The sequence below is a fragment of the Dermacentor andersoni genome, chromosome 8 (genome assembly GCF_023375885.2).
Source record: "Dermacentor andersoni chromosome 8, qqDerAnde1_hic_scaffold, whole genome shotgun sequence".
NCBI classification, from domain to species: Eukaryota; Metazoa; Arthropoda; class Arachnida; order Ixodida; family Ixodidae; genus Dermacentor; species Dermacentor andersoni.
In genome coordinates this window covers 21054105-21082075 of record NC_092821.1, presented here as the reverse complement: position 1 = coordinate 21082075, position 27971 = coordinate 21054105, and the positions used below count along the sequence as shown (strand labels likewise).

Sequence of the window (27971 nt, the reverse complement as noted above, 5' to 3'; positions counted from 1 at the left end):
TAAGTTACAGAACAAATGTCGCACGAAGCACGTAAATTTAGCACAAGCATTCTGAAAAGCAGAACAAAAAGCGATGCTTACCACTGTGCGCTTCCTCGGCACGAAATTTTCACGAGATATAGCCTTTGTCCACGCTGCCCTTTGTGTCTCGTCCGCAGGAAACTCATAGACGCGGACACTCGCGCTGCTCGGACCACCGCCATAGTTCGATCTGCAGTTTGGGGTGCAGAAGCTGCCAGGCATTTCCGAACTGAGGGTACACACGTTCAGTCGTGTAAATGAAGCCTTCGCAGATGAAACAGCTTGTTCCGGTCTCCGGCTCATCCGCAAAAATGTGTCCACAGTCACGTCAGTTATGTGCGTACCATGTGCTTACTGCTTGTCTCAATGTACCCAACAAACGCAGGATATAGTCCAACGTGAGCATTGAAGAGCAAATAAATTTCAACATAAAACACTGTTGCAGCATGAATTCGCAGCAAATATGCAAGACGTAGTACAAGGTTTCCTTGGTAATTTTTTAAAAGTATAACATAGGTAATATAAGTGTGGCGAAAACAAAGAAAAATAGCTTTGATGCCTACTAGCCGAAGCCACGAGAGAATAGCCATATAAGAGCCAAGTCAAAGATGCCGCAGTAGCCGGCAATAACATCTTTGAACGGGAACTGCTACTACGTTCCGCTGGTTAGTCAGCCTGCTCCTAGGAGGTGCCATGTCAATATGCTGCGGCGGTAGCCGTCACGGTAGCTCGGCCATCTCTTAGCAGTGACGCAGGTGCTGGACGAGGAGCTGATGCGGAGGCCTTGTAAAATCTAGGTGGTGTTGGTAGATCCCCCTATTCGTTGGACAATAAAGTTTATTCTATCTATCTATCTATCTTCGTGCCCGGAATAGCGCCATCTTACGGCAACGCACTGCAGGCACTCCTTGGGCACATATGACAATTGCTTCAGCAATGAAGGACTACGATTACCCATTACAGTATTGAACGACAAAATGGTTGTGTTATATTAGTCTTGCTGCATTTTTGAAAACATTTCTTCGCCGTACGACAGCGTCGCTTTGGTAGTCACAGAGACACTACAAAGACGCCTGTAAAAGATTCCTTACCAGCCAGATTGATTACTGTGCAGCATTTAATATTTATTTCTATGCATGTATTCAAAGGCTCATCTGCTAATATTTCCTTTTATTAGGTGCGCGTGTATTGATAGAATGGAATGCATCGGCACTTTTGGCAGTTATAAGCCGTACGTCCTGGATGTCAGACTATAAAAATTTTGTTTACCTCAAGACTTATACTATGCCTTACTGTCTGAATAAGCATCCTGTCTGAATAATCTTTATAGGCTTGTTGAAAAGGCTATACTGTACCACAGCGATATCAAAACAAGAACTATCTTTCTTTTGGTGTTTTCCCATGTCCTTACTAGCCGGCTGTGGTCTAGACATTAGCCACGACGATGTAGGAAGGAAAGCGCCTTGAGCTTTCGCACTTTATTATTACGTCGAACATCAACGGAGACACTTCTCCTAATAAATGCGCAATTTATTCAAAAACCTTCGGACAGATTTTCGAGCAGAGATATTGCGTATCGACTGAGTAGTTTTGAAGGCTTTAATGGCAGCCGACGGATCTACTCGCTTTCCTCGTCCACGTCGAGCCTCGTCCCGTTTCGCAATAGAGGCATGCCGCCCGGCACGGTGTCGTTGCGCTCGGTCGTGTCGTAGTTGAGCGCCCTGCGGCCGTCGCCTCCTTTGACCACCGTGTGATCGGGTGCCACCGTCGCCTCGGTACGTTCCGTCGTGTGCCGCACCTCGATATAGAACAGGGCGTGGTGGCTCTTCTTCTTCGAGACGCCCGTAATGACCGCGCCGAAGGCCAGAATCACTAGACACATAGTGGCCAGGATGGTGCAGCGCTGCATGCAGAGGTAGTACGCCGATGGCTTACGGGGCCGTGGCCATTCACCTGCATGACGAAGACGTTCTCTCAATTTCCTTCAAACATTCTTTTTTCGGTGATGTTCTTTGTGTTGTGTCTTAGCAAAGTCTTTGAATACTTCTGATCACGTGGGCCAGTCCACGATGCATCGGACACATCTTCCATCAACCACTTCCGGAGCCAATTGATCACTCCATTAAAAATTTCGTTTCAACCCGTCTTTTTTGTCCTTTAAATGAATAAAAACCGTACTGCCGCACAACCGATTACGAGTTGTGAATCCTTTAGTGTTTTGCGAAGTTTACAGAATATGGATATAATACTGAACTTAAGCGAGGACACTCGACAGCTACGTAAAATACAAGAGCCCCAATCATTTAATACCAGCATACTTGGAAATTCCTCATTCAGACGCTTTAAATATGCATTAGCCGCACGTAAAACTTGGTCATAAACCATAGAAGAAGTGAAACTGCCCAAATCATGTCCAACTGGCACCGAGAGCAAACACCCCGCTTTCCAACTCTCTTTACTGACACACATTGCACGCGTTATGCAAATTTGCTGCGCAGGTCCAAGTGGGAGTGTCTCAAAATGTGTGCAGCATGTATTAACCATTATTTTATTTCGTGATTGCGCTGTTGATGCACTATCCTTGCATGCACACTTATGTACAAAGGGCTTGAAGGCGTTGAGACTATCGGCCCACATTAGCCGACTGCCGTTGGCGCCTTAAACGTCGACTACTGTGGGCAGCAGCCTTTGCTTCGCTGCTGCGGACATACCAAATTTGTCGATTCTCTACAAAACTGGCTTGCACAAAATCAAAGTGCGGGTACCCAGCTACAGAGGCCGTAATAAAGGAAACGCAAGGCTACTCTCCCTAGAAAATGTAATGCGGAACTAGACCAGTGCAATATAAAGTGTTCTTATGGGGGGGGGGGGGTAGGGGGGGATGTACGGGGACATTTTCTGAAGGTGTGTAATTAGGTTTCATAGAATGAAGGAATGAAAGCATTAATATATTATTCAATAAAAAAGTTCGAAACACCTACAGATTTCGTTCGAGTTGTGAATGCGAAAGCACTAATGTCCGATTGACCGCCACTGAGCGATGCTTGGAGGTACGAGCTCCTCCCAGGCAAAGGAGTGCATTGAGACGCTCGGCCAGTGCTTCCTGGATGCCACAAGGCCGGTGTACTTTTATCACTGACGCCGTGCGACCTTGCCCGACTGCGATAGGGACGATCCTGAGTAAGTCGCGGTGATTTTGACGTCACCGGTTTCATCACGCAGTGCTTACCCTTACAAATATTTCTAGCAACATTCCTCAGACCGTCATTAGACTATTGTTACTAGAACCTAGCAACAGTCAATTGAAGTCCTACCAACTGTCTTTATACATCCTAACAACGCTCTAGTAACACCCTAGAAACAATTGGCCACCAACTCCTAATGGAAATGTGGTCATGGCATGTCTTTAAACTTCCTACCAACTTCATATCAAGATTTGCCTTTATACAGCCTAGTAACATTCTTTCAAGGGAAGAATGTTCATATATCTTCTGCGAACTTTCTACCAACCACCTATTAACATTCTTCCAATTAAAAAATGTTTGTAAACGTTCTGCCAACTTCCTACCATTCCCCTATTAACAGTCCTTCTTTATGCACCATATTAACATTCTTCCAAGTGAATAATATAAACGTTCTGCCAACTTCATACCAGTCACCTATTAGCATTTGTCTTTATACACCCTAGTAATATACGGGGAACCAGGCGGCTAGCCGATGGCAGGGCGAAGTCGAATTTGTCGACAACACGAAGCAAAGGCAAGTGATTGACCTAGTAGTTCTGCGGAAACCCGCAAGGTGTTGTCGACAAATTCGACTTCGCCCTGCCATCTGCTAGCCGCCTGGTTAGCTCAGATAGTAGAGCGGCTGCCCCGGAAAGGTGGTGGTCCCGGTTTTGAGTCCCGGACCAGGACGAATTTTTCTTCAACTCCGATGCTTTTCTTTCAAGGAAACCGTATGGGTTTTCTTTGTAGCAATTGCTACGAACGGGTGGATGCCTGATTTTCCCTTTATTAATTACTTCTCTCAACCTTGCGGGTTTCCGCAGAACTAATAGGTGATACTACCTAGAAGCATAGTGTAAACATTTGTTAGTACGTGTGAACACGTTGGTAGAAGGCAATATGTAGCCTAAAAGGTACATGTACATGGAAAAGAGATGCAAGTTTGCACTAAAAGAGCTTTATGCACACAATAATATTTACAATAATTTATGAGAAAGGAAATAGAGAAATGTTTAATATTAATATATAAAAAATTACTTAGTTGATTACAGCATGGCAGCTGTCGCATAATCTCTAGCAAGCATCGATGATAATGTATTTTTTTTTTCATTCAGAGCTGATTCCTCCGAGAATGCTTGAAGAGTGAACCCTGCACAAAAACAAGATGGGGAGGGTTAAGATCATGTTCAGGTTAGCATATCACATATATAGAACAGCTTTTTAGCAAGGCAAACATGCAAGTTCACTTGAAAGCTAAAATTATAGGGGTCATCCCTGTATACTTGCAGAGAAAATGGCAAGGATGGGGCACATTTTGCGATGCATATCGTTTGCTGCATTGCGTTTACTACGTGTTATTAAAATTAGGAAAGTGTGCAAGGGCGTTTCCGCAAAAGAAGAAACCGTCAAAAGCTATCCCTGTAGCCCCCAAAGTTGTGGCCTGAAATATTTCGGTTTCCCAAAATGCTTTCTTAACCAATTTTCTGTGCAAATAATTTACTCACTCAAAAAGTCAATTACATTGTTTATTCATAATGAAATATTTACAGCGTATAATAGACAAGGACGCAGAGAAGCTGTACACACGAGCGCTTACTCACAACTGTTTATTTTTGGACATACACAGAACATAAAAGCGCCAACTAGCGCCACCGAGTATGTGCACAACAAGTCGTCAATTTTTATATAAACAGATTACAGAGCTTGAAGCAGTATTCAAGAATACAAATTTTTTATGAGTGATAGCAACAAATGGCTGACTGATGCATTTAAAGCAGGCCTTATTATATGGAACGCTTCCAGATGTTCATGTGTTCGTTCATTTTTATTCGAAAACAAAATATCAGTGTCAAAAAATACCTGTTCACAATGACAGGTTGCACTGATTAGACAAGTGCGAATGATTTTCTTTCACATTCGCACTTGTCTAACCAGTGCAACCTATGTCATTGTCAAGCGTGAAACTATATGCGCTCAACATTTCACTACCTCTCATTCTGTACAGCTAGAGTAGGAAAGAGCAAAGAATGAGTTCATGATCAGACAATATTTACCACACATTAAGTCATCGCGACACGCTGTTAAAACGTATTGTTTGTACGTTTCGTGTTTATAGCAACTTCAAGCGAACCGCATGACGCAGCGTAGCTCAAAAATGTTATAAAATCGTTCTTGAAACATTTAACATCATTGCAGCTCGCGCTATTATAATAACCTGCCAAAATGCGGCATAGGAAACTTAAATCAAGATAACATCAAAATAACATGTTTATGAAAATGTTGGAAAAAAACATACCGTTTATTATAATTTGGAGACAGACAAAACTTCGGCGCGCAGAGCTGTCTCGAGGAACAGCTGTTCGCTACTTGTGCAGTGTGTACTTCCAAGCACGGACGGTGCCAATATTAAATCACTTCACACGACACTGCATCGCATCTCGCAGAGAAGTTGCAGAAATGTTCACATCACGGAACGAAGAAAGCACCGCGGTCTTCGCAAGCACGTTGCTGGCATGCTTGCATCGATGAGTCAGCCAAGCCATAACACAGCATAGGCATAAATAGCAGCAAATATATATATATATATATATTGCTGCTACAATACACGACCAAACACCTAGGTTGCTCCGACTGTACCACATCCGCGTCGCAAAGGAACGGACCGCGATGGCGATGGCCTCCTTCCTTTCCTCGACTCGGACCGCTGTCAAATTTGTGCGCATGGGAGAGAGGGGCATGTAACATTCTTTCCTTCCACCCGCTTCACTTTGACCACAGCCAAACTAAGGCTCCTCTTTACGCCAAACCATGCCCTCCCTCCCCTCCCCCCCCCCCCCCCCCACCTTGCGAAGGTTGACTGAGACCTAGACATTCATCGCCTTTCGGTGATAGGTGCGGCGGGCCTTTGTGTGCGCATCCACTTCTAGGAACTGCGCTCAGAGGGAGGAGTCCAGTTCCCAGAAGGGGATGGCCGAGGTTCAAAACGAACCTAACATGACAGCCGGTTTAATTTTTTTGTGCATTAAGGGGCTGTATAATGGTATCTTTCGAGAAAATTATTGTTCTGAAAAGCGACTTGTTTCTCCAAATGTAATAAAAATAGAAAAATAGGACCATATAGGGCAAATTACGTTGTTATTCTATTTTGCGCAAAAATATCCCTTAGTACTTGCCGCTTTCAAAGACAAAAATTTGCTTCATGGCGCCCAGCACTAAATAACGCTGAAATCTATTGTAATAGTGCTTTTATAGTTCAATAGATCTCCAAAAGGTGGCGGCTATGACGCTACCGGTTTTCAGACGCCCGAAGCACGGCAAAAGCATGACCTTTGATATCCTAGCTCTTGGCACCCGTAATGCCATTATTACCGATGTCGTGTAAGGGAACCGTACAACCTTGTCGGAGCTAAGAATTTTATCGCCGTGTTGTAGAGCGAATGCACTGAACATTAACAGTGCATACTTATCCCTTTTCGATCTGTTTTCTCACACAGCAAGCAACCATCGCCTAAAAACAGATCAATTGATATAGTTAATTTGCCTTCGCTTTGATACAACGTCCCGCTGGTTTCCTTTCACGTGCAGAAGCCGTCGCTAGGAGGCAGGGATGAAAGCGTGCGAATTGAGACGCGAACAAAGCTACATTTTTTTACAATTACGATAATTCCATTCGTTTTTTTTTTCACAAGAAAGGTGTTGCTTGCAAAGAGTCCAGCTTTTCTTTGTATTCGACCTGTGTGATATATCGGGTCAACACTCGCTCTCACTCAGCAGCTGCTGTATATTGCAGTCTTTTGGATATTTTAGCAGCAACCTTCCAGCGCCGTGTTAAGCTGAGTTTCGGCTCTTTTTCTTCTTTTTAACAAATATCGTGACGCTACTCTGCATATATGTTCCAGCTTAGCGCATACTATTTATATCGCGGAGTGCACTGACCTGATTATCTCGTTGCAAAGCTAATTGGTGGCCTTGCAATAGCAGTGCGTGGTATTGGCCGATTTACGCTCTAGCCCCACGCCACACCACCCGTCTGCCCGCAAGCATGTGGGCGGGTGAAAATTTGCACATTTCGCAGACTGGTACACACATTTCGGTTTACACTGGATGTGCGAGCCCAGTGTATACCAAGATTTGTGAACCAGTGTGCGAAATGTGCCGTTTTTTCCGCACGACCATACGCGTGCGGCAAGCGGGTGGTGTCACGGCTCAAGCGTAAATCAGCCTTAAGAGGAAGCTTTAGCTCGGGTGCTCCTATCTAAATACATGTAAAAAGAGAATTCGTTTTTCTCGGCAACCACAGCACCAAATTTGACGAGGTTTGTTGCATTTAAAAGAAAAACTTAAAATCTAGTGACTGTTGGTTTCGCATTTTCGATTTAGGTTGTCAATTTTTTATTAAAAATTGGCGAAAATCGCAAATTTTCAGAAAACGATACTATCAAGTTTACAACTCTGTAACTCCGCAAGAATAGGTGATATCGCAATTCTGTGAATTGTATCTAATAGCACATCTAAAGCGGACAAATTGCACATCTTATACATGAATCTCAAAAAATTTATTAATATGTAATTACAACTTTTGCAGAACCCTCGTAAACAACGTAACAAACTCACGTAAGATGTAAAATGACATATGAAATTTGTCCGCTTTGAATGATCTAATGGATGCCGTTTAAAGAACCGCGATATCTGTTCTTGATGCAGAGCTATTAGTTTGTAAACTTCTTGCTTCTATTTTTTTTCAAACTTCTGAAACTTTGTAAATCTCTTTAACAAAATTCAAGCCCTAAATCAAAATTCCGCTTCCAACAGTCACTAGAATTTAACTTTCTCTCTCAAAAGCAACAAATTTCATTAAAATCGGTCCAGGGGTTATCTCAGAAAAACGTTTTTGCGTTTTTACATGTATTTGAATAGGCCGCGTCGGAGTTGGGCCCAAGCTAAAGCTTCCTCTTAAGTAACCAGCCCCAAGGCCGGGATAAAGGAGTGTAGCTGGTGCGCGGCCTGCACAGTACTCCGCTATCACACCGGTCAGGTGGCGTAGCGCAAGCAAATTTTCTCGAAGTGTGCTGACGTCACCGCACGTTCACGTACTCCAGTAGAACCTTTAAAGAGATTAGTTCTAAGTGTTTACGAACATATTTCTTTAAACATTCTAGTGGAACTTCGTCAACAATCCACCAGCGATTTGGATTGGAACTGTGATTCAAAATAAAGAGCGTGATTCCCGAGTATGTAATATATAAATTTTTAAATTTAATTTCATAATTTATTTATTAGTAAAAATACAGATAATTACATTTGCGTAGTATACATAAGGAGGTCCCATAGTCAAAGACTGTAGCGGGACCTCCTGCTAGAGACACTTATGATGTTATACAATGTTTAAAGCAACAGTAGTACAGATGAGAGCTAAGAGTAATATCAAAACATGTTTATAGCATATGGGTAATAAGAACACTTGCTAACAGCAGGACAATATAAAGAAACGGAATAAAATTTAAAAAAAAAGGAGAGTTTCAGTAAGTATTTATTATGAATGATTTTAGTTATCTTTTAAAAAGGTATAAATTTTTTGCACTTTTGGTGATAGGTGGTAGAGTATTCCAAAGCGATATTACAGAAAATTCCGCAGTCTGTTTACCATAGTTAGTTCGCACTTTAGGTGGAAGAAAATTATTATTGAGTGCAAATCTAGTGTGACTATGAGCTATTAGGTCACAAGGTGAGAAGCAGATTGATGGTAGTTCCTTAGTCATATATCTGTAGAATAAAATTCATAGATTATATTTGGTGAGTTCTGAAATGGTTATGATGTTGTTTTCATGTGATTTTCCATTAGCAAAGAGTGAACTGCTTGTAATTATTCGTATGGATTGGTTCTGGATTACCTGGAGGGATGCCAAGTGAGTGTTATAAGTTTTACCCTGCATAGTATGCCGTAGTTAATATGGGAGTGAATGAATGAATGGTATAGCGAGATTAATGTATTATGTGTAAAGTAGGGACGAGTTTTAAATAGAACGCGAATACCGTATGCTATTTTCTTTTTGATGTGAGAAATGTGATCTTTATATTTCAAGCTGCAGTCAAGAGCAATCCCAAGAAAATATGAGCATGGACTGGGAGAGATAGAGTGTGAGCCGAAAGTTAAAGAAGGGGAGAATGCGAATGTTGTTGATGTGAGGAAAATACAACAAATTTAGTCTTGGTGGCATTAATAGATAATAGGTTGGCATTACACCAACTTAAAACACTTTGTAGATCAGTATTTAGCTTGTTAATAAGAAGTGACATGTGTTTATCAGAGGACAATATGGTAGTATCATCAGCGTACAGAATGCACTTAGTAGAGGGTAAACAGTTAGGTAGGTCATTGATATAAATCAAAACAGTAGTGGTCCTAAAATGGACCCTTGAGGGACGCCAATGTTAGTGGTTTGTTCTCTGGAGTAGACATTAGACACAGACACTATCTGAACCATGTTTGATAAGTAACCTTTTAATATTAAGAGCGCAGGACCCCGAACACTGATAGCCTGAAGCTTAGCAAAAAGGATGATATGGTTTAAGCAGTCGAATGCCTTTGTTAGATCAATGAAAACTGAACCTGCAAATAGACCATCGTCAAATATTTTTTTTAATTGGTCAGTTAGATGTATGAGTGCCAAATCTCTGGAGTATCCATTACGAAAGCCAAATTGGCATGAAGAGAGAATATTAAATTTAGTGAGATATTTGGTTAGACGCATTGCAATTAATTTCTCGAGAACTTTGCCGAAAAAGGGTAAAATACAAATAGGGCGGTTGTTATGTATTAATGTACTGTCACCTTTTTTTAGAACTGGAATGACTTTACTGCGCTTAAGCTCGTTAGGAAACACACCAATCTTGAATATCGAATAAGTAATATGAGACATGATATCAGAAATTAGGTGGGCAATCATTTTAATGGTAGCAGGTAGAACTTCATCTCTTCCAGCACTGTCGGGTTTTAGGTGACATATAACGTTATGTATTTCTTCTGGCGTTGTGGGGCAAAGAAAAAAAATGTGTGAGGGAGACGATTAAGTTGAGCTGAAGGCGTCGACTATTTGGTTAGGGGAGTTATACTCTGAGTTATTTATATAATTTTTGATAGAGGTTTAGAATTCCTGTTTAGAAAGGAGTTGACGATGTTCCATTTCAATTTGCTGTTATTGCCGGCTTGTAAAATTTTTCGTTCAAGATGTAATCGTTCTGCCATTTTTAACTGGTTGTTTATAGAGTTACGTAACCTTTTATATCGGGCAATTATTTCGGTATTAAAAGGCTGGTTTTTAGTTTTTTTGTACAGGTTATCGCGTTTACGCAAAACTGCTAATGACTTTTTAGACGTCCATGGATTGTGAGAGAATGCAATGGTTTTTTTGCATTTCCTTTTACAAGTGAATTTATGAATAAGTGATATAATTACAGTAAGAAATTTAGAAAATGCTTTCTGAGGATCATTAAAAGTTTTCATTTCAGACCAGTCTATATTAGCAATGGCAGTTATGAAGCTCTCTTTGTCCAGAACATATTTGAAGTGTGGAAGAGGGCAAGGACTCGAGTTATGTTTAAAACGTAGAAGAAATGGGTAATGACCTGTTATGGCCATACCAAGAACTTTTTGCCTCTGGTGGAGATATTAAGTTAGATAGGACATGAACAATTAGCGTCCCTGTGCCACTAGGAACCTGTCGTGTAGGAACATCAATTAAGCATTCATATCCGTAGCTTTGTAGTAGACTGGTGTAAGAAATAACTGTTGGTGATGTGTCATTGAGTAGGTTAATGTTGATATCACCCATTATAATGACATTTTTATTTTCTAGTGAAAGGGTATGTAAAGTATGATGAAGCTTATAAAAAAAGTCGTCGACTGATGATGAAGGCGAACGATAAATGCATCCAAATATGAAATCTCTGTTATCATCAGAGGGAGAACAATTTACTATTTCAATGCAGACAGATTCGCAATTAGTGATGGGTAAGTGCACATCATGTCGTCTGCGATAAGTAAGATCAGGAGAGATATATATTGCCGCACCACCATAACTGCTAGTTAATCTGTTACAATATTCTGAATTGTAATTAAGGAAGCAATAAAGATTTTTCGTCTGACAACCAAGTTTCAGTCAAGGAAATTAATGAGAATGAGCTAGAAGATGACAAAAGGTAATGATCAATCTCCTCAAAGTGTTTGCGAAGACTTCTAGCATTGAAATGAATGACGGAATGAAATCCACTTATGAAAGAGTTAACTTGATTAGGTTCCAGGAAGGAGGCCATGATAAGCGGTGAGACAATGAACACTGGTTGCTATGGTATTAGTATATTCTAGTCAAGTCGGAATGATCACGGATGCGCAGAACTCTGCTGTTAGTAGTCTTTCTAGCCCGTTAAGAACGGCCAGCTGCAGTGCAAGTTTTGCCAACCAGTTGCGACTGTGGAGGCAACATTCCGGGAGCGTCACCGCACACCTCTAGCCACGGCGTGACTAAGTCATCTGTGTGTGAACAATACGTGCGTCCTCGACTCTCCGTCGCTGGAGCCGAGTTTGACGAAGTCGCCATTGTAACTAAACGGGCTCGCCGGACCAACTATTGTTACTGAGCCGCGGGAACGTCTACTGACACCCCTTCCCATGCGCCGACCAAGACGCCAGACAATGGGCGGCCGACGGGCGCGCTGCAGTTCGGGGAATAAATGCGCCTACGGTGCCGGGTCGTCTCCCCTACGGTGCCTGGTCAACTCGCCTATGGTGCTTGGACGGCCGTTTTCCGTCATCGGGAGAGGGAGAGGACCGAGTGTTTAAAAACCGCTGTTGTGCGGCTGCTCAGGACACTCTCTCTCAAGCAATCATGTTAGACTGGTGTACTTTCTCAAACAGTCATGTTAGACTGATATAAATACTGTAAATAAACCCATATTTCTCGTTCTCGATGAGAAGCAGTCCTTCCCTTCATCAACGTCTTCAGCGTGGATAAGTTGGACGACGGCATGGGCCAGCTACCTTCTAATTCATGCCCGACTCCAATCTTGACAACGGATCACGAGAGATGGGATTGAACCCCCAATCATAACAAGCCTTGATTTGACAGTTAATTGTCAGTCCAAAGAAACAAAAGAAACCTCCACTTCTTTTCTTTCTTCAGTGTTAGGGCTTTGGAATACAGGGCCTTGTTACATGGGGTCAGATGATCGTTTACGAAGATAGGTGCGTTAGAAATGCTAGAGAAGCCTAGATCACTGACACAAAGCTTGGCCTTACGTGCTTTACTGATGAAGTCAGATTTTTTAGTTCGAGAGCAGAAACGTGCGATCATTTTTTTTTTGTCAGTAGACCGTGTGGGCACGCGATGAACAATGTCGAGGTCATGAGGTGACATGGAACATCCAGCCTTCTCCCCTAGCATTTCCATGATTGCGACGCAGTCCTCTCCTTGGGAACAGGGAACGCCCTTGATCTCAACATTGCTGAGGCGTGAATATTGCTCAAGTTCTTCTACCTTGCGAGTGAGTGAAGAGTTTTGAGATTTTAGTTCTTTATTCTCATTTACAAATGAGGTATTTTGGCCACGTAAGTCCTCGACAAGTTGATTCAAGTGTTGTGCACTTGATTGAAGGTACTCAACTTGCTTCTTTAATTCCGCAACATCAATGCCGGAATCTTTCATATTTCGCAAGAATCTGCCGAACACCTTATCAGAGGTGTCTAGCTAAACTGTTAATTTTAGCCTCTAGATCCTCGATTTTTTTAGAGTTCAGCATTAGTTGGCATCGTATAAAAATAAACTACAAACTCGAACACAAGCAGGAGGAGAACACAGTTGGTGGCAGCAGTGGCTGTAGTATGGAAAAAGAAAAGAAAATAAGAGTTGGTAAGAATACCTGCGTAAACGATGAACTTTTTAAAGATGTGGCTCATGCAATGCCACTGCTGCCAGTGAAGCGTGGGCGTCGGTGCGTGCTTATTTAAAAGGGAAGGTGCTCCTGGCAGCGACCTCCAGTGGTAGTCTTGTTGATGATGTCAGCAGGCCACGATGAATCCATGCAGTCGTAGCTTCACCACGTGGCGATGATTCAGCGTCCGGGAGGGCTGTACGTCGATGTGTCACCACGAAGACCGCCGTTTGAGACAAAGGGGGGTGGGTGAAAAGTGTCCGGTCAGGGTATCTGCGTAAACGATGAACTTTTTAAAGATGTGGCTCATGCAATGCCACTGCTGCCAGTCCGTATATATCCATATTAATGAGCGTTAGAAAAATTTATCAAAAACTCTCAGGTTATTTCTCATTCTAAATATGTTTTGGCAAAGAGTAGGAGCTGTCGACGCACTGAGGACACATGTCCTTCAGAAAATAAAAGTATTTTGATGATGTATAATAAAGAATTATTTACGCAAGAGTAACGAGCCCTTTGACGGAGTACTAAAATTGTTATTTAGACAAAAGCTGGAAGAAGACACGTTAATGTTGTACTTAAAATATTCTTTACACAAAAGTAAGAAGGAAGTCTTTTAACGGCATACTTTACAAACAGCCTTTACAAATAGCCTTTACAAATAGCAGCCTTTACAAATAATTCGCAACTACCTAACTGACCGACAATATATAGTCGAATTTAATGATGTCTTCTCCTCATCAAAAACTGTAAATACAGGCGTCCCTCAGGGATCAATACTTGGGCCACTTTTATTTCTCATATTCATTACTGACTTGCCAGAAAAATTAACACATGCGCACTGCCTTCTTTATGCTGATGACACCACTATTTTGGCATCTGATAAAAATTTATTCGCATTGCAGGATAAACTTAACGCTGACCTAGCGAATGTTCATTCATGGTGTGTAAAAAACAAGCTAACCATTAACCCACCTAAAACAACATTTATGGTATTCCATTCTTCAAAATCTTCGCACATTGACTCCATTGTAGTGTTTCTAAATAATAATGTATTTGCAAGATCCGCGTCTACTAAATTTATTGGTGTAGTGCTAGATGAGAGCCTAAAGTTCCAGTGCCATATTCAATCACTTATTCAAAAAATCTCATTTGGTATTTACATCATCATAAAAACTCGCTCTTTTTTTCAGCAAACCATTCTCATGTCTTTATATTAGGCGTATACACACAGTCATCTCTCATACTGCCTCTCATCTTGGGGTAATACATATGCCACACATCTTCATCAGCTAGAAGTTTTGCAAAAGCAGGCATTACGATTGATTGCATTCCAATCGCATACATCTCCCTCTGCTCCCATATTCCGTTCCCTAAAGGTTTTACCTTTGCGCATGTTATTCAATCATAAGCCGTCACTACTTATGTTTCGCCTTATAAATACCGAGTTTAATATTCCAGGTTTTACTCACTCTAGCCTCATCAATTATAACAACACAAGATTTTCAGCACAACTCAATCTTCTCCTTCCAAAAGCAAGAACTAATTATGGGAAATTTACCATCGCGTTTACAGGCATTTCTGTTTGGGATTCAATGCCATCTTATAGGAAGACATCTCCATTATTATCATTCAAGCGTAGAACGAAGGAGCATTTCATGAACACTTTATCTGACGCGTAGTATAATTTAACGAACCTAGAATTAATTAGATTATGTTCGCTTTACCATTACGCAATGTACTGTTCAATTACCGAGTTACTGAATTTTGCCTATAATTGATACATCTCCTCGTTGTTAGCTTTACATGCCATTTATTCTCGTTTGAATTGTTGCAAGCTATTTTTAAGATTTCTTCAATTATTTTTCTTCTTTTTAACTGTATGAATATACTTGTGATATTTTTAATAGATTTTCTTTTCTCTCCTACCGTTTATTTCCGATGATGATGTAGAAATTGTATATTCTATGACATGACTCAATGTTTGCCACGATCCTACTATCCCCTTTTCATGTCTTGTTAGGAGGTCCCCCCCCCCCCCGACAATTGTTACTTCGGGACCTCCGAATGTATACTTACACCCACCTTGTATTTGATTTCGTCAAAAATAAATATTGATTGACTGATTGACAGATTGATTGATTTATAAGAAGGAACTATTTTAACGGTGTATTTAAACATTATTTATAGAAAAATAAGATTCAACGGTGTATTCAAAACATTTTGAAAAACTAAGGAAGTCTTTTAATGGTGTATTTAAAACAATATTTATACAAACATAAGAAGGAAGTCTTTCAACGGTGTATTTAAAACATTTTGAAAAAGTAAGGAAGTCTTTTAACGGTGTATTTAAAACATTATTTATACAAATGTAAGGAGGAAGTCCTTTAACGGCGTATTTAAAATGTTCTTTATACAAAAGTAAGAAGGAAGTCTTTTAACGGTGTAATTAAAACATTATCTATAAAAAGTAAGAAGGAAGTGTTTTAATGGTGTACTTAAAAGAGTCTTTATATAAAGAAAGAAGAAGACTTTTAACGGTGTATTTAAAATATTATTTATACGAAAGTAACACGGACGTCTTTAACGGTGTATGTAAAAGAGTCTTTATACAAAAGTAATACGGAAGTCTATTAACAATGTATTTAAAATGTTCTTTACACAAACGTAAGAAGGAAGTCTTTTAATGGTGTACTTAAAATATTCCTTATATAAAAGTAAGAAGGAAGTCTTTTAATGGTGTACTTAAAACATTATTTGTACAAAAGTAAGAAGGAAGTCTTTTGACGGTGCATTTAATACATTATTTATGCAAAATTAAGATTGAAGTCTTTTAACAGTGTACTCAACACATTATTTATACAAAAGTAAGAAGGAAGTCTTTTAACGGTGTATTTAAATGTTCTTTATACAAAAGTAAGAAGGAAGTATTTTAACGGTGTACTTAAGATGGTCTTTATACAAAAGTAAGATGAAAGACCGTTAACGGTGTATTGAAAACATTCTTTATGGAAAAGTAAGAAAGAAGTATTTTGACAGTGTATGAACAAATGTTACTAGAACGTAAATGTATATAGACTGTCACTAAAGTAAATATAATGTTGGTAGAAGTTCTAACTAACGTTAATAGGCATTTTTGTAATGTGTGGCAATGGAAATTTCGGTCCAAGTATCATGATGTAAAAGAAGGGTGCACAGGCCTGCTACCTAGGAGCCGTGGGTTTAGCCCAGCGTGTAAGATACTTGACAACCGAGCGGGGGGTCCTAGGTTCAAAACTCCCTACAGCCAATGTTTTTGAGCATTAGCATTCTTTCGCGAGCTCCCTAAGCCATGTCACGCGAAAAACTGTAATGCCTTGTATCTGCACAAGGACGCGCAATTCGCAATTTAATCCCTATGATAGTGTAAATGTAGATGATTGGAAGCCTTTAAATGATAAAGAACAATTTAAAGCAAAAGAAAAAAACAAAACAATAAGAGAATGCCCAGAGACGTACATAGCACTCCTTAGAAAATGCACGGGGAAGATTATAGTAGACGTGGGGCAACTGAAATTGACGGGTGGGTCAACGTGAAATTTGGAGGTGGGCCAACTGAAATTTGGGGTGGGCCAACTTCAATTTCGGTGTGCGCCTACTTGAAATTTGCGGTCGGCACAACTTAAATGTGCAGTTGGGCAACATGAAATTTGGGGGTGGACCATGTTAAATTTGGGTCTGGGCTAGCTTGATATTTTGGGGGGGCCCGGTGGCCCCAAAAACGCTGCTGAGCGTCCTTCGTGCTATGAAGACCTTGCAGCCAAACGAGCACGCTAAAACGCTTGGCGAGTTTTCATCGGGCTTTACCGAGGTGCAGTGAGAAGGCAGGCGAGACCTTGTGTGGACAAGGAACGCGCGCATTGTTTGGCTCCACTGCTTATACATCAGGGACCCTATAACGTAAAACTATTCGAATTTGTATTTATTCCAATCTCTTGGCGTCAACTTTACGTAACCACCGACGCAAGCATCGGGTGGTAACCTGCAGCGCTGTTTCAAAAGCTCAATCAAACGCGCTTCCCGTTTGTAGGACGTCATTTTCTTTTGCTTTCAAAGCGAATAGCATTGCCTACATTGAGCAGTTTTTCTTATCTAACTGGCTGAGAAGAGGCAAGTAGCACGCTCAAGTGGAGAGAGCTTCGATGGGGCAGAGCCAGCACAGTGAATGTAGATAACCGGATGGGAAGCCAAAGACCAGAACTTTCCACGTCATAGACTGGTCTCTGTTTAGGAAGCACTGCAATGAGATGGCCGATCGCTTTGACTTTCTAGATGCCATCGCGGAGTGCGCCCAGGCGGCTACCGTTCAGTGCTCTGCGCCACCGAACACCCCTGCCCCGGATCTCCGCCTACTCAATCTCCGTGCACCCTGGCGCCGCACGGAGCGCAGAGCAATTCGCACAGGGAAGGCAGAACACTCGACTGAATACAGAAGAGTGGACGCCTGCTGTAGAAGACAGGCCCGACGCAGGTGGAACCAGAGCGGGGTGAGCCTGTGCTCCAGCGTCAAGGATCGTTCAAAGGGCCCCCTAGCCTGGCGACAACTCAAGTCACTCACCGGCAAGAGGACGAGCCGTCAACCCGTCCTCGCTGTGGCCATCTCGCTAGGAATCAGCGAAGAGGCCCTCGCGGAACTTCTTGCGGACCGGTTCGCCCCTCCCGTGCCACAGAGTGCAGCCATCCTGCCAGTCGGACACCCCCCTGCCCAGCTGCCCACCTGTATACACAGCATCCACCCTGCTTGGACGTCCAACAGGTCACTGCCCTCTGCCAAGAGCCACTTGCCCTGCACGAGCTCAAGGCGGCTCTGAGGCGAGGGAAACGCTGCAGCGCACCAAGAGCAGCAGCGTAACGCCACAAATGCTCCGCAACCTGGCCGCCAGCGAGCAACAGCGCCTGCTCGAGTGCTTCAATGAGATCTGGAAGTCAGGGCAGGTGCCAGAGGCATGGCGCACAGCCAATGTGGCGCCCATCCTCAAGACCAGAAAACCGGCTAAGGAACTGTCATCCTATCGACCGGTCACCCTCACCTCCGCTGCCTGCAAGGTGATGGAGGCCATGGCTCTGGCACGACTGGAATGGGTGGCCCGTGCTCGCGGCTTCCTGGCAGACCAACAGACGGGCTTCCGGCGGTGGTGGTATATTGCAGACTCCATCGCTGACATGGTGTCCACCCTGGAGGACGCCAAGGCCACCAGGACCTCGTGGTGCTCTATGCTGATCGACGTACAGGGTGCCTTTGACAACCTCCCTCACGCAGTTGTCCAGCAGGGCCTGGACCTCCTCGGCATCTGTGGCAACCTGCGGGGGTTCCTCTCGTCGTTCCTGCACAATCGCACCCTCAGGGTACGTGTGGGTCAATCGAAGAGCACCCCTCGTCCAGTCGCTGAAGGTGTGTCACAGGGGTCAGTGCTGAGCCCCTTCCTTTTCAACCTGGCCATGGTACGGTTGCCTGCTGCCCGGCCGATCGACCCTCACTTCCCCGTGCAGCCCTCAATCTACGCGGACGACATCGTCCTATGGGTGCGGGGACCACCGCAGCACATCTGCAAGGCGCGTGCGGCCCTACAGAGAGCCCTGGACACTGCGGCTCCCTACTTGTGTAGCATCGGCCTTACCATCTCGGGCAGGAAGACCGAGGCCTTGCTACTGCATCCCAGAGCATCAGCCCACCGCTCAGCTGCCCGGCTGCCCTTGAAGGGCGTCCAGATCCCATGGAGCAAGGCAGTCACCTACCTGGGGCTGCGCATTGACAATCGGCTGACCTGGCTGCCAGCTACCAAGGCCCTGTGCGCCCAGACGCTTCGGTTCCGCAAGGCGATCTCACAGCTCCTTGCCCGTGGACAGGGCTGTACCACCAGGTGGGCCCTGCGGCTATTTGAAGCTGCAGCCACTTCACGGCTACTGTATGCCCTCGCTTTTGTGGGGCTGCCCCCCCCCCCCGCCTGTGGAAACTGGAGCTACAGCACGGGTCAGCAATGCGGCTCTGTCTTGGCGTTCCCCGAACCTCACAAGTGGCCGCCACTTTCGCTGAGGCAGGTGCCTGGCCCCTGTCATTACTCGTCCTGCAACAGAGGCTACGACACATTGATCGCCTACACCATGCCACAGATGGTCAAGCACTCCTGACCTGCCTACGCTCCCAGCCAGCATCACACATGGGACGGCTGTGTGGCCTCTATAAGGAAGTCATAGGGGACACTCCTACAAACGCTGTACAGCATCGCCCACCAATCTCTACCTCGACGGAGCTGCCAGGTGTCTCGAAGAACCGTTCCCCAGCATGCGCCCTACAGCAGACGGCAGCCTCTCTCCTCCAAGAGAGACTTGGGGACCACCTTCACAACTTCGTCGACAGATCCGGGATACCGGAAACGGGCTCATCCGCAGCAGCCTGCGTTGCACCGGCCCTACAACAGAGCAAGCTGTGCCGTCTCCCGGGTCAAGCAAGCTCTACCACAGCAGAGCTAGCAGGACTCCACCTTGCTGTGGACCTACTTGCAGAGAAGCTACCAGCGACCCCGGCAGCCATCTTCTGCGACTGCAAGGCGGCGCTGCTCTGCCTGCAGAACCCTGACAGGGCTAGCCTTGGGGTTGCGCTGCTCTCTTCAAGACTGACGGCCCTTCAGGACGCAGGATGCTCACTATCCCGGCATTGGCTACTGGCACACGTGGGGATCCCGCGCAATGAAGAGGCGAACACTCCTGCAAAAAGTGCCCACCACTCAAGCGTCCCCCTCAGCCCTGCTGTAACGGCCGCAGACTTCTCGAGACACAGGCTGCGCCGGCACATCATCACCTGCACCCAGGCAAACGGGTATCCCTGGGCCGGCCTCCACGGCCTCTTCCACCTCATGGCCTCCTATGAAGGGATGCCTCGCTGATGCTCCGACTGCGAATTGGCTGCTATTGGACGGCAGCCCGCCGTCGCCGCCTTGCGAAAGCCACTTCCACAGCCTGTGCCTCTTGTGGTGAACCAGAGAATGTGGAGCACCTCGTGCTGGCCTGCCCTGCTGACCTGTAGCACCGCGGCCGACTTCTGCAAAAGTTCCACCGCCAGGGGCTCCCATGTTCACGACAGGAAGATATCCTCTTCCCCTGTCGTAATCAGCTACCAGCCTTCCTAAGTGTCGTCGAGTACCTCGACTCGTCGGGGCTCTCGGCGAGACTATAGGAAATTTCTACAAGGACGGATGGCCTAACAGCCATCCCGCCACCTCGGGCTTCCTGATCCGCCACTACTTCGCTTCTGCTGGGCCACCTCCTATGCGGTCTACCTCCAGCCTACTCCTCCGGTCGAACCCACTGGGCCCTCCCGGCCGGGCTGCTCTGATGCTGCTGGGACAACCCTCTACCTTTCTGCCTCCTAACCTCTCTTTCTTTTAATACCAACTCCCCCACCCTGCTGGCGCTGAGCCGTGCTGCCGCATGGGTTGCAGAAGATAGCGCTAGTCTTTCCTCCTTCCCCACAAGAACCACTTCTCTCTTCTCTCTCTAGATAACCGGATGAGGAGGGTGGTCCCGGTGTGTGCGATTGTTCCGCTTCCGCTTACTTGCGCAGGTTGGCCGAAAATTGCTGCAACGTGCAGCGGAAGTTCGAAAACGGTGCTAAAACGGATCCTAAGAGAAGAGGAGTTGGCAATGTGATGTATACCTGCCGAAAGGCCTCGATAACCTGATACTGCTGGGCAATTTTTTTTTTTTTTTGCTATACGCAAATAAATGCATGCTTCGCGTAAGCTTGGAGTAGTTAGTGCCACAGTGATCGGTGGACAGCCACCTTCTATTCTTTTCGGAACGGGGCATGCTCTCCTGCTACTCAGAAAATATTTCTGTTTTGTTCAGCATAATGACGTGCTTTGAACGCGTACACATCACTTCGACGCAGTGAGTTTCCCCGGTTTTGTGGCGTCGAGTGACAGACAGGCGAAGTGGGCGCAGCCCGAGAACGTTTGACCAATAACAAGTGCTCAAACTACGCCTTTGTCGCTAATCGCAAAAAAGGCGTGAAATCAGGAATTATTTTTTTCGTTCGGTCTAATCATGCATAATCAGTGTTCACGTTTGATATAAGATGGGGTGTTTACGTGGTTTTCGTGCCATTGCGTGACAGGCACGCGCAGTAGGTGGTGGCTCGAAAATTGTTTACCACTAGTGGAGGGCTGATTGCAGAATTGTAATAGAAAAGTTTGAAACAGCTTTACGTTACAGCGCCCTAGGACCACGATTTTGTAGCAGTGCCATAAGCTCGGTTCTATGGCACTCTTATCACATACCGTTGACATTGATAACACAGGCGGAGCGTCGTTATTACCAGTGATGAAGTTTAATAACCTGGAAAAGGAATAGCATCAGATAAGGCATCGCTGCGGAATCACCGCACAGCGTTCTACATCTTTATTTGTGGGGGCACTGATGCTCCTTAGAACACACTGCACAAATCATAAGAATAAGAAGAGAGAGACTGGGACATGTGCGTTCTTGCGTATCTATTTTTGTAATTTTTGATCACGCGCTACGTATATAAAGTCACGATATACCGACTCGCGCAAACCTCTACACTCGTTGACAAAGCCTACCACTTCCTCTTAGCGAGCACTTCCCCTTCCCTCGCATTTCGCAGTTGCTTGTGCTCCTCGCCCACGAGACCAAGCGAAATACATCAGGTACTTCCTTTTAAGAGAAACAATCTTTATAGATAAATGGACGGCTGTCATTTTGGCAGACAGACTACGTGGCTAGGAGGACACTAGCAACAAGAAAAGGTTCGTCAATATTTCGCAGATTATGAAGTGTGTGATGGAATTTCTGAGAGATAGAAGCCGATTACAAGAAATTTGCTAACTTTTTTAGAGCAAGGCTGCATGACTCTGTCACCCGATGCATTTGTTGCGTCCATGGCAAGAACTCAACCAATCAGCGGCAAGCAAGCGCGGCGAGCTCAACCACGGCAGCGGCGTCGCCAGCCTTGAGGGGGAGAGAAAACAAAATGACCAGAAAGCTCCCCTTCGCGCATAGCGTTTTCAGCAGGAATTTCCCCGTAAAGATTATGGTTGCATAAGCCTGTAGTATACGGAGCAGGAAGTGACGTTACTAAACTTTCGTACGGAAAAAAACAACCCGCCTTGTAAATTATTTATGTTGTGACAGTTCTATTGGAAGGCGACGTACAGTGAGGACTGCTAAAGAACAGTGTGCCTAAGAGGCGCGGCGAAAGTGTGGTTAAGTGAATTTCTCTTGTCTCTGGTCCAGTCTTTGTACGTGCGTGCTGAGCAAGGTACGTGTGAGCAAGTAGCGGCGCAAGCAAGGTCGCAGGCCGTTGAAACACCTTAGGGTAATAATTAGGTGAAGTGCATGTGAATGTCACCATGCGAATCATTTCAAGCCAGTGAGCAATGGGTAATCGTTGTATGTGTCGTTGACAGCTTCACCGTCCAACCATCATCACAGCGTAGATAGCGGACCAATTTTTTTTAAGGCGAAAGCCTCAGGTATCTATATTGGCGGTGCCTATGGCATTGACGTTGTCCAAACTGCGTAGTGACGACAAAGGGCCCGCACCGCAAATCACGTCAACAAATGCTCGGATTGAGGTCACATTCCTCAGGGGCGTCTCTGTAACCAAAGTAAATTAGTGGCTTTGAAAAGAAAATTTGACACATTTCTGTCTGGGTGGGAACCGAGCCCGGGCCTCCCGGGTGCTAGACGAGCCCGCTTCCCTAAAGGCACGCCTGCACCAAGGTTCTGGCTCACTAAGGGCACGGCCGCTGGATATAAAAGAAAGGTGCGGCCTGCCGCGTGCACCGAAAGCGATGTCGATCCGCCGCGGCGCTACCAGTCAGGGTCTGTTGTCCGGGATCGGCATAGAAAACGCGCTTCGAACGCCGTCGCCCGTCGGCAGCGGTAAGGCTGTGCCTAGCGCGTGCCTGATTTCACATGCCACGTGGTAGTACGCGCTGGTGCCACTGCTCGCGCGTTCGTCGTCGTCTGCTTTCACAGCTGGCTCCGACGCCGCTCATCATGCCGGCGTTCCCATACGCTTAACGTTCCCATACCTTCCCATAAGCTTTCGCCTTAACGTTTTACAAGCATGTAACACTTGCTTAAATTACCAATTTAGGTGCAATGTAGCTCAATTTTGAAGCCGAGTAGTAGTGAAGTCATCTCTGGGAAGCACAAATCTTGACAATATAGCACTACTTTCGAGATATGAAACCTTAAAATGTGCTGAAATACATATGAATTTCATTTTAACGATTACCGAAAAGCGTCCCTCTAACATTTGGAAACGATCTCAAATGGATCGCTCAGGGGTATTTAGCATAGCTTACGAACGGATATCTCGGAAGGGGTACTAATTTTACTGTTTCTGCTAAGCATGCGCGCGCTTAAAACACTTAAGCTTACATTTCGGAAATACAACGTGTATTTCAAGATGAGTCATAAAAAAAAGCAATCAGCACGTTTTAGGTGATTCAGAAAATTATCGCTGATTTTTTTCTTCCTGTGAATGTACACCTAGCCCACTAGCTTATATGAGCAAAAGCGGCAGGGCCCTAGAAGTAAGTTTCTTTCAAAAATAAAGTGTTCTGCATAAAAAGCAACACCTTGTATGAACGCTGCCAAGGAAATAGGTTCTCGTCCTACCCCTCGTCAAAACGTTGGCTCTAATAAGTTACCTCTTGATTACCCGCTGTTGATCACTTCACGCCTCCATTTTTCTGTGAACGCTGTCTTTCGTTTTCAAAGCTGTGGTAGTGAGTTATAAGCAGAAAATACACGTGCATATTTGATACCATCTTAAAGATGCCTCATTCCTTTGCACATGATGAAATTCATACTGGAGCAAGAGGAAACAAACACTCGACAAAATGAGCAAGAAGATAGAACTAACTAACCAGGCAATGGTGCCGACTAAGGCACCATTGCCTTAGTTTCCTTGACGCCATAAAACCTTCAAAGAAAGAAAAAAAAATGGCTGTGGCTTAGCTAAGGTTAAGCCCAGGATGCGAAGCATACTAGCCTTTATTTTAGTTGTTGAACCACTGTTTAGACTGGTGAACTGCTGTTGCTTGGCTATATTTGGTTCGGCTAGTAGAAGAAACAACTCATGCGTTACTCTGCTTCGCCTTCAAGAGTGGAACGCGACAGCGTTCCCGTCGACCCGCCAAGGGGTGTAACAATGGGCTACGGCGCAGCGACTACGCGCCCCGCATTGGACGCGGTGAGCGTCGAGCAACGCAGCGTTCGGCGCGGCAACGAAATGTGCGCCTGAGCAAGCGACGCACGCCTGAGCCTTAGAAACAGCTCGTTTCTAAGGCAACACCGCATTCACAAGAGGCGCTTTTGTACCGCTTCGAAGCATCGTACTCGTGGCTCAGAGGTAGCGTCTCCGTCTCACACTCCGGAGACCCTGGTTCGATTCCCACCCAGCCCATCTTGCAAGAGTTGCCGCGACGCCGCGAGCGACGGCGCGAGTTGGAGCCCCGTTTCTCCTCTGTCGTGACGTCACGGTGTCACGTGGTATTGAAGGCGACACCGCCGCGCCTGAGGAGCTGGGTTGAGCTCTAGTAATATGCTTCGCATAAAAGCAAATGTTCACGCCAAGACTCCTACCCATATTCTTCGCAATATGAAAATCAATAGACAGCCTTCGCTTATATACCGGTAAGATGGTGCAAAGATCGTGGGTATGTCTCTGGTAACTTGTTCCGTGTCCTGTTAATCACATGTGATGTTGACTGGATGTATGGACTAAGTATGGAGTAAGTAGGAATACCTAAGCGCTTAGGTATGAATTTATCTCTGGAACTGATACCTGCTGCATCGCAATAGATGAAGTGGCCTGTTCTCGTGATACTCGGCCAGCGCTTGTGATGCCGCGTTTGCTTGTTCCACATCGGATTGGTGCTGTTTCTCTCGTTTTGTAAAGTTGACAGAATCGCCGAGAGAACCTTTGTCATAGAGCCATCTTTCTGGTATATAAAGAAGGACTGCGTACCTTCATCTTTGTTGTTTACAACGGAGCTGTATGGGCCTCCAAACGTCGACGTTAGTCAATTTATCTTTGCTATTATTCTCCCGCTATTTTGCAAACTGTTTTCTTTCTTCGTGCTTGACAGTGTATCCTCCTCGCCAGACGTTATTCCGTCAAACTCCCGAGTAAGCTGATCAAAAAATAGACCTCGATTTGTACGTACACAAAATCTTAGGCTTCGCTCTATAAGTGAGATATGTGAAAGAACATGCCTTCCGTGCTTTGGCAATAATATGCCCAATATCGTGTTTCTTGCACTCTTATAAAGCGGTAAACTATTGTTCCCGACTCAATATTGTAAGCGGAACGTGCAATCATGTCCTGGAGTCACCGAGCGCGTACAGGCCCAATTCGTGCCTATTTTTTAGCAGCACATTTGCCGTCCTCATCCCCACACTTAAATTTGCTTGAATGTACCCAAACTTACATATTTACCAACTTGTATAACAGTTTCACTTGGCGCCCTAACATTGCACGAGCTGCGTTCATCAGTCGAGCTTTTTTTTTTTTTTTTTTTTTTTTTTTTTTACAATATGCATGCCACTGAACAATGATGGTCTCGGGCCTCCCAGCTCGGTTGCTCTAGAGCGCGCTTTGCATCGGCACCCTTGTATCGGCGGTGAATGTCCGATCACCGACCATGAAAACGAGAGAATCAGAGGTACTTATTCATCTTTAAAGGTTTGTAAGCACATTACGGAACGCAGAGTAAATTTTTATCACGTGCCACTCTCATAACCTGCCTGACTGCCTAGCATCCAACTCGTCAAAAACTGTTCGACCCGCTTGCCTTCACTGGTACCACAAGCTGTGATAAGGGAAACATGCGCACGCACCTTCCGCTGGAGCGCTCACAGTTCCCACCAGGCTTTCCTCGTCCAATGAGAACTGCGCACTGTGGCTGCCCGAAGCTGACAGCCTGCCGTCATCCAGCACCGGAATCAGGCGCATGGTGCGTTGTGGTGCCATTCTGTCGCTGCCGTGACGACGGTACTTCCATGGCGTTTCGGGATCGTCTGACACGTCCGAGGATTGGACGATGCACTGGTCGTCGGTGGCTTGATGAAGCTTCGACTCACTTTCTTCTTCGCTGTGCTCCATCGCCGAGGCGGCTGCCTTCTTCTTCTTGTTGTTCTTTTCATTTTATGCCCATATCATCCAATGATGATTGCGCAGTATTCCCATCTTGCTGCAGCGTCATGACACTAGAAAAATTTTCTGAAACAGATGAACGTTACGAAGGCATCGGTCGAAAGCGCCCACATCACTCTAAAATTCAGATTTATGTATTTATTTATATCTTTGTCCGTTTTTTCTTACTGCAACCTACCTTTCGGCCAAGCTGAAGTCGGTTATAATGTTCACAAGAATAACCGCCAAAAATTCTATGCACATGCTGGTACATAATCATGAATTATGGAATGCCAACACTCAAGCAGTAAAATCGAACTAAATGTAAAGGAATGTTAAGTGCTTTGCATTTGCATAAGCGCATTACGCAATAACAGAGAACGTATATTTTATTTAAAATAGAATGGGGACCTCGAACTCCGAAATAGAAGGAGGGAATTCCTAGGTGCCGTAAGTTGCTAGAGAGAGGGAGGCAATCATATTACCACCCGATTCGTGGCCTATCCCCCATAGTGGGTTTGTGCCATTGATTGACGCTTCATCATCATCATCATCATCATGTACGTCTTCTGTCTTTAATATTTCATGAGGCAGTTTGTTCAAGTATGATGTTGCTTGCGGCATAAAAGAGTTTTGCGGTGTTCAACTATTCCAATAAACACAGTGGGTTATGAGTGACGCCGTGGAGGATTCCATATCAACTTTGAACACGTCGGATTCTTTAACGCGCATGCAAAGTACAGTACACGAGCGTTGTCGCATTCCGTCCCCATCGGATTGCAGCCGTCGCAGATGAGATTAAACCCACGATCCCGTTCTCGAAAACGTCCACCAAGAAGACAGCCGAAAAAAAAAACAATATTAATCGACAGGTTTTTTTCCAGCTTTGAGAGTGAGCAAGGGAAGCACCGCGGATTCACGTCTTCGTGCCCAGTGCTTTGACGTCACTGTAGCTGCCCTTGAGATTACCTTCTGTCGTGTTGCACGTGCCTGGACTGTGGGAACGCCACCTGGATTAAAACCGTTTACTTACATCGCATGAATAATGGTACGAACACGTGTTCTCACTACCTCGTGTGTGAATTTGTCGCACTTGACTTTTTTTTGTATGCGACGCCGGTGCACGTTTTTCCGCAATCCGCTGTATGCGTAGACATTCGTCGGGACAAGCCCTCGGCGTGTTTGCTGTCCCTTATTGCACATTCTCATACAAAGCTCTCAAGGTTGTTCACAAGTGAAGAAAAACATCGTTAACCGGAGGTACTCTTTGCCGTTTTTGCGTGCTGCACATTACCATGCCGCTTATTTCTTCATCCCCCTCTAGTCTTCAACCAATGCCCTACCAGCGAGACAGCACTCGTCCTTTGGTTGCTCAGCTACCGTAGCAATAATGGCCAATACAGTAATCTGTCCAGTGTGCGTGTTTGTTGCTTCTGCGAAAACATCCGTGTACTTAGATTCAGGTGCACACGAACCCCAGGTGGTCCAAATTATTCCGGAGTCCCCCACTATGGCGTGCTTCATAATCAGATCGTGGTTTTGACAAGTAACACCCAATAGAGTAATTTTTGTAGTAATGAAAAACGTTTGTC

At 44.9% G+C, this 27971-nt stretch overlaps 1 protein-coding gene across 1 annotated transcript; it reads right to left on the bottom strand.

The window, feature by feature from the left end:
• Window positions 1–1554: 1554 nt before the first annotated feature.
• Window positions 1555–26589, bottom strand: LOC126526621 (uncharacterized). Its single transcript, XM_050174490.2, has 2 exons — window positions 26085–26589; window positions 1555–1974 (listed from the first exon to the last, which is right to left on the bottom strand). Exons 1-2 carry the CDS (start codon window positions 26347–26349, stop codon window positions 1640–1642), a joined length of 600 nt encoding a protein of 199 aa, XP_050030447.1. The 5' UTR covers window positions 26350–26589; the 3' UTR covers window positions 1555–1639.
• Between the last annotated feature and the right edge of the window lie 1382 nt (window positions 26590–27971).